At 34.9% G+C, this 13,838-nt stretch overlaps 1 protein-coding gene across 1 annotated transcript in view; it reads right to left on the bottom strand.

The window, feature by feature from the left end:
- Positions 1–237: 237 nt before the first annotated feature.
- The window catches only part of LOC149417415 (neuropeptide SIFamide receptor-like), a 189,201-nt gene continuing 175,600 nt past the window's right edge, over positions 238–13,838 (bottom strand). Inside the window, exons 3-4 of the mRNA XM_089640014.1 lie at positions 3,046–3,237; positions 238–801 (exon numbers count right to left, since the gene is read on the bottom strand). Of these exons, the coding sequence (XP_089496140.1) occupies positions 238–801; positions 3,046–3,237 (756 nt within the window). The remainder of the gene's footprint in view (positions 802–3,045; positions 3,238–13,838) is intronic.

Raw genomic sequence — 13,838 nt, 5'->3', positions numbered from 1 at the left:
ACACATTATGCTATACGCATCATAGCTTGGCCTATTTCAGCGTATTTATCGCTATACACCACCAATCGGAATGTATGGCGAGCCAAATGCTGAAATAGGCCAAGCCATGCAAATATAGCGCGCTTAGCGTGGTCATTACGTAACTGATTTCCTTAAAATGAACATTCTAACCTGTCTACGTCGTTATTATGACATGAAAAACTTTTCAACAATATATTAGACAAATGAAAGACACCATTAGACCTTGGTTGCACCGTTAGCTTTCACGTCGTATTCTTGCGCGACAATCTTCATCGGAACCTCAATGCACTCTTCTAGAGCCAAAGACTCTTTTCTCTGCCTTGCGTGGTACGAATCCCTATTATGCAGCGTCATACTCCTGGAACGGATCATCTCAGTTTTTACAGAATCCACACTCTGGCTTGAGAAATGTCTCTGCGTGAATCTCTCCCTTCTGATTGCTGCAATGTTGACGTTCTTAATCTTATTTTCTTCTCCTTTATAAGAGTACGCGTAACAAGAGTTATATTTTTCGTATTTTAATGGTCCGCAGCACGATTTTGAAGTCATGATGGCTCTGAAGCCCGCGCGGAATTTGCGATTGAAGAAGGCATAGATGATTGGGTTAATGCAAGAGTTGGATGCTCCGAGCCATTGGGTTACTGGAATCATTGTGACGATGACTCCGTTTGCGCTTTCTAGCTCTGATGCGAGGCTGAACTTGATGATGCAGAACAGAACATAGAGCGGCAGCCAGGATAATGCGAAGGTCACTATGACGACAAGAAGCATCTTAAGGACCTGAAAGGAATGAAACATAATTAGGATGAGATAAGAGGAACTTTCGGTGCGGGCTTACGACCTCGCATTCTGAATTTCTTCTACACGGAGAGAAATGACTATTGCCAATTTATTAAGAATATCATCAAATAATTACGATTAAAAATGAGATTGTAGGCCTTACGAATGAATTGACAGGTTTCCTGATAAATTTTTAGTAATTTGCGAATATATTATCATGATGTCGGAACACGTGTTTATAAATCCCAAATATCTATGCATTTCGTCATCATATATTGTCAAAGCAAATGCTATGCGATTCTTAATTTGCTAAAAGGTTATCAGGAAACCTGTTAATACATTCGCCAGGCCTGCAATACCGTTTTTAACCGGAATTACCAACAATTTGATGAGATCTATATATCTATATATGGCAATGGATCTATTTTAAAGAATAAATAATTTTTAATGTATTTTTACTTTGTGTTTGGATATTTTAGTAAATAAAATAATTGTTTTATTGTTAAAAATGTAAAAAATTGTTCACTTTCAATTGCAAAAAAATAAATTTCAAGGTTTTTTTATTATCTGCCATGCGTCCCGTGACGTCTATCAATTTTTGTTTGAATAATCTCTATTCAGGTGTTGAAAAAGTTGTATGAAAGTAAGTATGCTACATACAACACATATGCTACGTATGAAAAAATTCACAGTGTTTCTTTAAATACTACTTAATTTAGATGTCAAGAGATTTTTGCTAAACTTTAAGTAAGTCGTGTTTTATTAAATATTTTCACGCGTGACTTGCTCACGCCTATTATTTAAATAGTTTTTTTATACTAACTTGCTCCCTCTACCATTTGTTCATCATTTACATATCTCCCTTTCAAACCATCTACAGCAATCTTCTTATTTTAGAACGCTTGTAACGGAGCCTTAACGTAGTAATGTTCCACATTGACGACAGTATCTTATTCTCTAATTAACTTATCGGGAAGATGTTTTATAAGGGTCCTTAATCTTTTCGAGAAGCCATCGAATTTTCATCTCATCATCGAGTTGATCAATGCTTTGATAGGATGCTAAGCCGTAATGCGCTATTTAATTCCCATTTCAGTTCCTATCAGATGTGCTTTATCTGTCCTAATGTAATCCAGTTCAGTTTATTATTTTAACCCTCCGACGGGCAATATGGCCTGGCCAGGCCATTTTTTTTTTCCGTTGACTTTTTGGCAAGCGGTTCAATATACTATACAACTCGACGAGCTGCGAAGAATGGTGCTATTACCGGTGAGTTTCCGTTTAATTAGAATTAAAAAATGAAGACAGAAACTTAAAGGACTGTACCACATAGTTTGGTCAAGCCATCGCATATGGCACCAAAGTCTGGTGGGTTTACGATTCGAATACAAAGTACCCGCTCAAAGGTCAAATTTACACCGGAAAACATCCATATGCTCATCGTGAAGTGAATCATGGTGCACGAGTGATGTTCGATTTAATTGACATACGTCGCTGTACCGGCTGAACAGTATACAGCGATAACTTTTGACGTCGCTCGACTTGGCCAGAATTATGATGAAAAAATGTCTTGCCGTTGATGATACTGTAAGACAAGAAGGATGTTTGACCCGTTATGTACATATATTAAACATATTGATACATCCATACATTCTATTTGCACACCTGCTTTTATCTAAAACTAGTTCGATGGCCCCTTTTATATGGCCTGGCTAGGCCACATTGCCCATCCAAAGGGGTCAAAGTAAATTGCCCATCAGAGGGTTAAAAATATCAAAAAATTGTTCATTTAAATAAACATGTAAGAGAAAATTACATAAATATAAACAGTGGGTATATCAACTATACTAGAAGTAACAGAGTTTGCCCTTTAAAGGCGGCTTCAATGACGCAAAATATATCGATATCCCATTTGATTCTGTTCTACAACAAAATTGCTCTCCCCACAGGCATAACCATTGGCAAGATAGTCCTGCAGGCTGGGAGAGTCTATGCTGTTAGTGAATAAGAGAACCATCGAGAAGATAGAAATGAATGCTCTCCGTGGTAGCCGAGTTTTCCACGAATCAGTCTGAAGAAATGATGGGCATTGCGGGCAGCCTGAAACTTTGGCATAAAAAAGAGAAAATATATCCCTGCCGGTGATGTCAATGTGAGGCGAAACCTAAAATCCAAATGAGGATTAATTATAAAGAAGAAAAAACAAAAATTAAACTGTCTTGTAAAGATCATCAGTTACACCACCTTGACTTTGCTCCTGTTGATGATGATCTGGCCGCACATCTCCCCGGGCATCCTCCTTAAAGCCACCCTTCTCCAGATCTGCAAATAGCACGCGGATATTACGCACAGTGGCAGCAGGTAGCAGACCGTCAGGTTGGCCAACACGAAGTACAGCTTCTCGCTCTCCTGACTCGGCCACAGCTCTGTGCAGATCTGGAAAACAGATAAATAATGGCTTATTTTATGTAACTAACCAACTAGTCATCACGGTGTCTCATACTTTTCTTTTATTCTGACTCTTGACACGGGCAGACTCAAGTATTTGGTTAATTCAATCGAGCCATGTCTTCCTTAGTCATCCCCGAATTCTTATACCATTCACATTCGTGGCGTATTTATACTATCCTTATCCCTTTTTTGTTCATTTGTTCTACATGCCCAAACCATTCAAGCAAACCTTTCTTAATCTTAATCATTACTTTTAAATCAGTCTTGCATTGGGTAAGTTTTTAGATTCTCACGGCCAAAAGCATTTTTGTTGTTTGTTTTTGGGGTGTTATGCCGTGTTGCGCTAACTCCTTCATTCAGTCACAGTCTTGCATTCTTTGCGATTCTCCAAATTTTTCACACATGGTTTTACTACGCATACGTCTCAGAAATCTCAATTTTTCATATGAAAGTCTACTTTCATCCTTCCTCTGGTAGTTCCATTCCTCACTGCCATACATCAGGGTTGGTACCAGCACTCCAATCGGAAGATCGCTCCAATCCATCCCCCCAATCTTCGCTAATCACTTGTCATGCCCACCACCCCACTTCGAGTAATATTATGTTCATCCATTGTTTGGTAATGTTAAGTTAGTATATATATATATATACATCTTCCTTCCTCAGGACAAAATATTTTTCCCTGAGGAAACCGGTCGCAGATATTAAAAAATTAAACATATAGTAGTTCAAACAAAGTTACAATGTTTCATTTATTTATAGTGGATAACTACGAAGTTATCGCTTCTTTTAAATGTATTTAATTATATTTCGTCGGATGATTCAAAGATCATTAAGATCTTACTAAAACGTATATAAAACATTGATAGAAGAACTGAAAAGATATTGAAAACTTAGCGAGACTCACACTAAGTAGCTAATGCTACGTATACCGCAGCTTGAGTTGATTCGTGCCTTTGGCGTAATTCGTGGTACGGTTCGCGTTTCGGTTCGCAAATGTATACGTACCCTAAGAATACTAATGATACTCGACTGCGGCTAGTGGCTAAATATAATTCCTTTTTTTATTTGTTCCAAAACTTAAGGATTATTCTTTCCCGGAGTAAATTTTCAGAATATCAAGACAGTCTACTCAAAATCTCTTTTTGTCGATTATTGATTTGAGATAAATACTTACTACGGGAGCTTGCTGTAATATAGACTGATAATTTAACTAGATAATCACAAAGCGAAGACTGGAGACAGCTCATAGTGGATACGAAATCGAATTATTGCAAATTCTCGAGATTGGCGAATGTGATATTATGTTTTATGCTTCAATTGTTTCCATCCTAAATTCTCTTAAATCTATGACTATCATACTTAATTAAATATATTTGGATAATGAAAAAAATATTCTTATATTGTAACCTTAATTATATATTTGGATGTAATTGTAGTTTACGTAAGAAATTATTCTAATAGGTTCTAAATAAAAATAAAAATACTTCAGGGTATCTAGCACGGTCGATCGATAAAGGATTTATCTTACTTGTTATCGTTTCCGAGCACGATCGCTGATCGCTAACGTAGAAACGACACTTCACGTCGAATAAATTAAAAACATTTAGTAGTTATGAATGGTTGTTTATTCGTAGGTGAACTGCGGTCTTACTCGGGAATGATGACAAGTTACCGACGTTATCGATAAAACCTTTATCGATCGACTGTGTTAGATACCCAGGCGTACTCCATCCCCAGACTGGTTACTTAGCCGAGTGGAATGTGGAGTCGGACTCCCACCAAGATCTCGAGGGTTCAATACTTTATAAAGGTCAACCAAAGAACTTTCTATCTGACACCTTAGGGGACCTCGCACGGGAATACAGTTGGTAACGATTTTTATCGACTTACTAACAATTTTACCATTTAGGACAAATCGGCTCGATACTAACAATATTTTAGTTGCTGTCAACTGTCAAACGACTGTCTGACAAATAATCACCGTTATTGTTAATTTAAAAAAAAACCTGTACCGTGTCAATGTTAACAATGTTAATAAATTCGTAATCATGAACCTAGAAAGCTTCATGTTCGTGTTGGACCTCTAGTTCAATGACCTTAATCCAAAACCATATATATATAATAATAGAAATAAGGGAGATGGGCCATGATTGCCATGAGCCATTATTTGTATGAATCCGCTTGCACAAAAGTGTCGTCAACACCGTTTACCCATATAACTGAAAAACGCATCTACGTCCAGCGGCGCACCGCCTTTGTTTTTACCTACACACAAAAATCTGTGATTGTATTCGCTTTAGACCTTTCCTTATCTGTGGTGTGTATTTACTACACATTGCTTCTAATAACTTTAATAACTCTATAAATATAATAAATTCTGGGTTCAGATTTTAGGTATTGCTCCGTTATACATTTATGCACTGAATTAAAAAATAAAATTTTACATAGTTTTCAAATTCAATTAAAAATCAGAGATTTTTGTTAAAATCGGAAACAAATACACCAATAAAATCAACCGTGTGACATTGCTACGCGAAGAGTGTGCGAAGAAATGACACGCTATTGATTTCCCGCTTTAGTTCGCTATGCGGGAACATGAGAAATCCACGCGTCCGCAGTTGTATTTCAATTTAGACCATCGATACCTACGACCGTATAGCTGTGTGTGTGCCAGCCGTCAGCCAGTCGGTCGCGGACCGGCGTTAGATGTGGACCCCTCGCACGTTTTTTTACCATCTGCCGATGGTTTTTTCATGTTTTCAGCAATTAAATTACAATTATTATCACTTTTGATATAAAATAAAATAAACATAAGCGATTTTCCGATATTAAATCGGTTATTTTGAGATGTGTATTGACTATACAGTATACAGCATCGGAACGCGTGGATTTTTTAGCACAGTAAGGGAAAGATTAAGATCGGTGTGAGTCATGTTTCCATGCTATATCTAACTTTGTTTTTTTTTTAAATTTTTTTTTCTAAAGTAGACACACGTAACAACTTCGTCTCTAACTAGAAAGTCAAGGAGCATTTTTTATCCAGTTCCTTATAAAATATTCTAATATTATAACGAAAAAATTCCATGGCGTCCATCTCGAATGCTCAGAGACCGCCATTATTTGTTTATTGCCGTACAAACTGACGTAAAACACGAGGTTTATGTAAATTCGGATAGATGTCGCCTCGTTCCACACAACCCTCCTATAAACTGGGCGTAAAACGCAAATAAACTTCATCTTGTGTATAAATTTCTCGATAATTGGGACCCCTAAAGTATATCTGGTTATTGGTTAGATATACCTAGTTATGGTTATGTACCAAGTGTGTTTATTATGTGAGGTTAAAGTTATTATATGACTGGTAATATGATATTATTATAGAACTGTTTGGATTACTAAAACAACTATGACCTTCTGGTAAACTATACAGAAAATATTTTGAAATTATCTGTATGAATTGGAAAGAAAACCCGAAGACGTCAATTCACTTAGAACGGGTTGTTTCACAGAATTAGAACAATTAATGATATTTTAAAATAAATATTCAAGTTCTGCGAAAGTTTTATGCAAGTTCTGTTATTATTTGGGACGCAGGTAAGGGCACCGCTAGGAACCATTTATTAGATAACCAACATCTCTGCCATAGGTCGCCTCAAGTGCTTCGCCGCGTTTGGCGACTTAGCAGGGGTGCCCGGGTTTATTGGGTGATTTTTTTTTGGAAAAGTTTAGGCGGCGGATGCGTCTGCCCACTAACTACGCGGCGGGCCGGATCGGGAGAGATTGGTTGAGAGAGACCTTCTGACCTCTTCAGCCGGTCTCTCTCGGCCCATCGAAACTCCTGGACCCACTGACCCTCAAATTCCTACCAATCCCTCATACGTTTTACCTTCACGGAACTTCCACTCCTTTCTTTCTTTCTTTCTTTGAAAAGACCCTCCACACAGCATCCCCAAAGATGACTCAGGTCTAGGGGGAAATTATTTTCCTCAAGGTCTCCTATATGGAGCTACTGTGAAAAAAATCATAATGGGTCGGTTGTTTTACAGTTCCTACTTGGATAATAAAACAACTTCTTTCTTTAACTTCTAGTGCCCAAACAGGTTAATGAAAATGATTATTGTAATTCGAGAAAAAAAATATTTTTTGGAAATGTTTAATTAACGGGGAACTCAAAATAAATCATAATCTACTTTTTCATAGATGGCGCTAATTTTAATTGTTTTATAACAAGTGTTTTTAGTAAAACAATTAAATTAGCGCTATCTATGAAGGAGCAGCTTATGGATAGTTTTATGTTTATCCTTAAAGCGAAGCTTAATGCTAAATCACTATTTTGATTAATCTTTATAACGAATTGGTGTACATTATGAATACCAAAAAATATGATTCAGATAAATTGAAGGTTTTTCAATTGTTTCGCTTGAGTAGAATATAAATTTAAAAAAAAAATTACTCAATAAAAAATATAAATGTAAACTACTAAAAAAAAAAATTTTTCAATAGAAATGTATGAACGCGTAAAGGAAACAACTTTAAAAAATACAGTATTATAGCTAAGATTATCTGTGACAGTTTCACTTGATTAACTTTTTTGCTTTCTTATAAAATTATTTACAAAATAAATAAAAACCAGTTTCTAGACTCCGTTTGTCAAGCGATTTTAATGCCTATTACCTACAATATAAGGTATAGTTTTGTAGCTTTCTCTTAATTTCACCCAGAGGAAAGAAAATTGAAGTTACTTTCGACACTCAGACTGCCCATAAAGCTCTTCTGACAGTTTATTTTTTTATATTATTTTATCGGTCTGATTTCATTCTGTTAATTTTTTTCAGCAATCTTCATTTAAAGTTACACCCGGTTTCGACCGAGCTTTTTAAATTCGAATTTCTTCTTTTTTAATTGAATTTCTCTGTGGTTTTATGGTATCTTAAAATATAGTTTCGGTTTTTTTAGCAGTTAAGTTGAGAATAAAATGGTTCATAGCATATGATTGACATGTTGTTGAAATAGATACCTACGTTGGCCAAGAAATTGATTTCAAACAGGATACACTATGCATTTTTCATAACTCCCGAGATCACTGTTTAAAAGCTTTCTGTGAGCTATACAAAGCGAGTTATGACTAGGGGAAAAAGGGTCAATTCCAATTAATTAATCCAATTTATTTGAGATATTTTCATAAAATATATATTTTTACTAGGCAAGATATTTATGAATTGCTTTGGAGATCTACTTTTATTAGGTACTTCGTTAGGTTATTCTTAGTATTTTTCTCCAATTTGTTTCGTATTGCCTTTCCATATTTTTCTCGAAGATGAGCTTGACTCCAAAATAAGTTAATGCAAAACAAATAATCGTTGGCAAGTAAAACCTCTTGGAATGACTTTCTCAAAGAAAAGTAAATATCATTAAGTCCAAGGCAATTACACAGAGCAAAGATAGATTACATGGAATGAGAAAACATATAAAAAAAACTTTATTTGAACTGGGGAGATGTTTATGTAAAGTCTTTGATCAAAGCTTAATATATAGGTGACAAGATGTTATACTCGTATGCTGGGTAGTTTTTATTTTTTAGAAAGACTAACATTCAGAACTGAATCATGGTCCAAAAGGACTTTTGCCGTGTTTGGTGAACAGATCTGAATATTGTGAATTTCCCTTTTCATCTATTGTCCACTCTTTGCTTATCTACGGAATCATAGGATCCTATAAATAATAATCTAAACTCGGTAAAAGTTTCACCATCATAAAAATAATACTAAAAAAATCTACCTTCTCAAGAGAATCACTATTTAAATTGTTTCCAATACCAAATGTCAATGACATATTTAAGCAAGCTTCCATTACAAAAAAAAATAACAAAGAATACCAAGAATTTTATAAACTAATGAGAAATGGAAATCAATTTATTACACCTAATTTTAAAACAACACAAATGTAAAACCATTATATTTATTTACCAAGCCAAAAAAAAACTACAATAATCTCCCTTCTGAACTGCGTTGTATTGTCAACCAGTCAGTTAAAGTCAGTTAAAAATTATTTCATTAACACATAAATGGAATAATTAAAAAAAAAACTTAAATTAAACATTACATTGAGAAATCTATATTCTATGCAAAAATATCATTTTTATTTTATTTTTATTTTTATTGTTGATACATTTTTTTTACAATATTTCATATTTCAATTTAGTAATGTTGGCCTCACTGGGTTGTTTACCCGTGCTGAGGCCCCCATTTTATAATTTAAGAATTTATACATTTAAAAAAAATAAAAGAAAAACAACATTAAAATAAAGATAAATTTAAAATAAAGATTAAAAATTAAAATATAATTATAACACTAAAAGAAAAATATCAAAAGAGAATGTAAATCGGCATTTATAATGATATATGTGTTTGTGCGTGTTGCGTGTTTTATATATTTTTTTTTGTGTTGCGTGTATATGTTTTATTCTTTTATGTTATAGTATTTTGGTAATCTTGTCTTTTTGTTCTTTAATCCATTTTTTTATTTTGTGTTTGAATTTATTTTTATTTTCCTCAATTTTTGTTTCAAGTGGAAGACTGTTGAATGCTTTAATAGCGTGGTATTTATGGTGTCTTTGTCCAAAGGTAGTGTTTACCGTCGGAGTTTTTATGTTTTCTTTGTACGCTTGTCTGACCGGTCTATTAGTGATATTTTGTGTTTGTTGGGGTTTGTTTTTTTGGTCGAAAATGTAGTTTAGTAGTGTTTTAACATATAATTGGCGTATATCAAGTACGTCACAGCTTTTAAATATTCGGTCTGTGTCGGTTAGTTTATGTTTTACTTTTAATATCGTTTTCTGTGCGATTTCTATTTGAGCGATAGCTGCGTTTGTTGCTCCCCCCCAAGCAATTATTCCATATTCTATTATTGATTGGCATAGTGCATATATTGTTTTCAATTGTTTTATTTTATATATGTTTCTTATGTTTAGGAAAATGTGTATTGTTCTGAGGAGTCTATTTGTGATTTGTTTGATGTGATGTGTCCATCTAAGATTATGGTCAATTAGGATTCCTAGATACTTTATTTGTTCTGTTTTTTCTAGAGGGGGGCAATCGCAGATGTTGGTGTTTATGCATTCGTGTATTTTTATGGTGTTTGTATTGTTTTTTGGCTGTCCTGTGTTAGTTATGCTGTACGTTGTGAATTTTGTTTTCGATATGTTTAGTGTGAGTGTATTTGAGTCCAACCATTTTTTCACTTGCGTGATTCCTAGATTCGCTATGTTATAAACCTTATTCCAATCCTTAGATTTAAATAATAAAACTGTGTCGTCTGCGTAACTAATTATTTCTCCATCTATTTCCAAGCTGCAAAGTTCATTTATGTAAATTATGAAAAGAACGGGCCCTAGTATGCTTCCTTGTGGAACTCCGTGTGTAATCGGCAGTGGTTTGCTAGTATAGTTATTAATTTTGACTTGTTGTGTTCTGTCGCTCATGTAGCTTTTCAATAGTTGTAGTTCTTTGTCTTTGATACCCATATTTTCTAATTTTTTAAAAAGTGTTTTGTGGCATATTGAATCAAAGGCTTTAGCCAAATCTAAATATATCGCTATGCATTTAAACCCTTGATCTTATAACATAAAACCTATTTAAGAATCGTGGCTCCCTTATCAGGCACAAGAACTTCTCTTTCCTAATAAGGTAACCAATGATGATCTTACATATAATATTGTTAAATATTTATGTGTCTATATTCCTTATATTACAGTAAAAAAATAAATATAAATCAACTTCTCTCTGTCCTCTCCTCAGTGGGTTATTTTCACAAGCTATGAATAATACTGTTAAAATTGCTTGGAAGATTGAATTTTCTGATTCATTGTACGAAAATAGGTAATTTTAATTCAAAATTATCGATTTTAAAGGCGACCTAAAACCGCTCCTTCAGAAACGGTTATAACTGGCTACGACGTCATTATAACGTAGAAAACGCCACTGGTTAGTAAGACGGCATTCACCAACGCACGCCACCATATTCAGGAATAAAAACGAATTTTTAGGTTATGGCACATTAATTAAAAATACCTAATCATCGTAATTTTTTTTTAGAGAATAAATAAAGAGAAAAACACCAACCCTATTGCTCATACCATAGTCACTCCAGATAGTTAGGAGCAGCTGGGACTCAAGCTTGTGCCTGAGTCAAGAGATGTGAGATCCTATAATAATATAACAATCAGACATGTGATTTATTTCAAATAAATCCATTTCAAATGGAAATGCAAAATGTGTATTTTCCATTTTGCATTTTAAATGCTTTTCTAAAAACCATTTTGCATTTTAAATGCTTTTCTCAATGCATTTTCCATTTTAAATGCTTTTTTGCAACATTCTTCCTACTATCTCCACTCATCTTTTTTTCATAAGCCCCAAATATCAGTCGGTCCTCAACCTCGCTATGAGAGATAATTTACATTTGTGAAGTTGCTCCCTGGTAGGAGCCCTGGCAATTGAGTAATGCCATTACAAAAAATACTGATTCAAATACTGAACATGGGGCCATGACGCTGTAATATTAAATGTTAGATAGCAGTTTCTATGTTTTTACGTTGGCAACATTAGTCCCGCGCAAATTTTTTGTGGTTTCATAATCCGTAGTCGTGGTGTTTTTGGATTTACCATCATGTAATATGTTTGTTCTACATTGATGTCCATTATTAAATGACAAAATTGTTTAAAAATTCTATAATTATTTTGATTGTTTGACCTGAGAAACCATTTTGCATTTTCAATGCATTTTGAAAATAGGTATTTTGCATTTTGCATTTGAAATGCTTTTCTAAAAACCATTTTGCATTTTGCATTTTCAAATGGAAAAGTTTTGACCCATTTCCATTTTGCATTTCAAATGGTTTTGGGTACCCATTTTGCACATCTCTGATAACAACTATATATTATCAAATAATAATCTAAGCAACAACCGCGCGATATGTATGTGTATGAGTATGAGAGTGTATAGTATGAACGTGTAAGATTTTATTTTTACTAATTTCCCTCAAGGGTCTTTTGAGGAAAGGAAGGACTGAAAGGAAGGAAAAAGGTAGAGAGGTGAGTAGGAATCTAGGGGTTATTGTGTTCAAGAGAGACGAACATACGAATATATCCCTCAGACTGCGGCACAAGTTGATTGGTCGAGAGACCAGTTGAAGAAGTCAAAGTATCTCCCCGAACCAGCCTCTCCTGATAACACGCCATGCAGATGGTGAACACACCTCAACCGATGAGACCGGGTACCCCTGCTGAATCACCAAACGTAGGGAACCACTTGAGAACAAACATATTATTTAAACTCCATTATTTGGGCCCCTTCTGAACACAACCATATCTTAGAAATAGAAAAAGTACAAAAAAGGTTTATGCGTTACCTGGGAATATACATACTATCCATTCATGTATCCATCCTTGTTCTTAACAGGAATGCTCGATTTCAATACATTAGAAGCCCGCAGAAAAAATATTTTTAGGCAAACACTTTTTTAAGTTAATCTCTGGTACAATACACAATCCGCCTATGTTGAAAGAGGTTAACTTTTATGTCCCTAGCAATTATACTCGAGGGAGATCCCATGCACTCTTATATGCTCCGAAAGAGAGGACTTCTGCCTATATCAGAACGCGCCAATAAACAGAGCGATTCAACTGCTTAACGATTCTGCGGCTAATCCATCGACATTTCCAATGTCACCTACAGACAATTCAGTAACTATCTTTTAACACATGTCACAAAATAGTAAAACTGCCTCTGTACACTTTTTAATTTGTAATCTTCTCCATGATATATTGGTGTATAACCGTTTTATGGAGAACATGAAAAAAAAAAAAAATTATATTATATATAAATATAATGTGTCCCGGAAAGACAAGGGTCCTGGGTTCGAGTCCTAGATGTGACCGTATCCTTTTCTGATTTTTCTGTTTCAGATTTTCGTTTAGAAATCACTAATATTGTCTTCAATAACTAAATAAATATGTGTTAGTTATCCAATAAATGGTTGCCGGGCCGGCGGTACCCAAACCGCCTCCCAAATTGATGATGATATTATGGCGTGAATACATTTGAGAGCGAGCCCAGCCTCGAATAATGGGATGGAACAGCAAATTGCGTAAAATACTTCGAGGCTTTCTTCGCAAATCTATATTAAATGATTTTATGGAATAATAGATATTCTTGTATCAAATATTTAGTAGGCTTTCAAGAAACTGGGCGTCTTGTATAGAGAACTAGCAGATTAAGATAACCCTAAAATCTCAAGTACGCCCAACAATTGAATTTGGGAGCCACCCCTGGCCCACAATTCTCGATAAACCTACTTGATTACATATGTGCAAAGGAGGGTGGTCCGTCTGATTGTTGTCCAATCCGTTGTTAATAGACCGATTGTCATCTCTAATGCACAAATGCAATGAGGGCAAGCCGAGTCTTTTCTACAGGTATTTTAATGGAGCCTGCTCTAAGAAGCATTGATCTCGGTGCACAGGTGGGTGAAAATCGATGGTCACGAGCTGAACACTGGTTTACTGTAGATATTGGCTTCATGA

The sequence above is a fragment of the Hesperophylax consimilis genome, chromosome 15, assembly GCF_061612785.1.
Source record: "Hesperophylax consimilis isolate HC1 chromosome 15, BYU_Hcon_1.0, whole genome shotgun sequence".
Classification (NCBI taxonomy): Eukaryota; Metazoa; Arthropoda; class Insecta; order Trichoptera; family Limnephilidae; genus Hesperophylax; species Hesperophylax consimilis.
The sequence above is the reverse complement of the archived record's forward strand: the minus strand, read 5'-3'. Positions and strand labels throughout refer to the sequence as shown.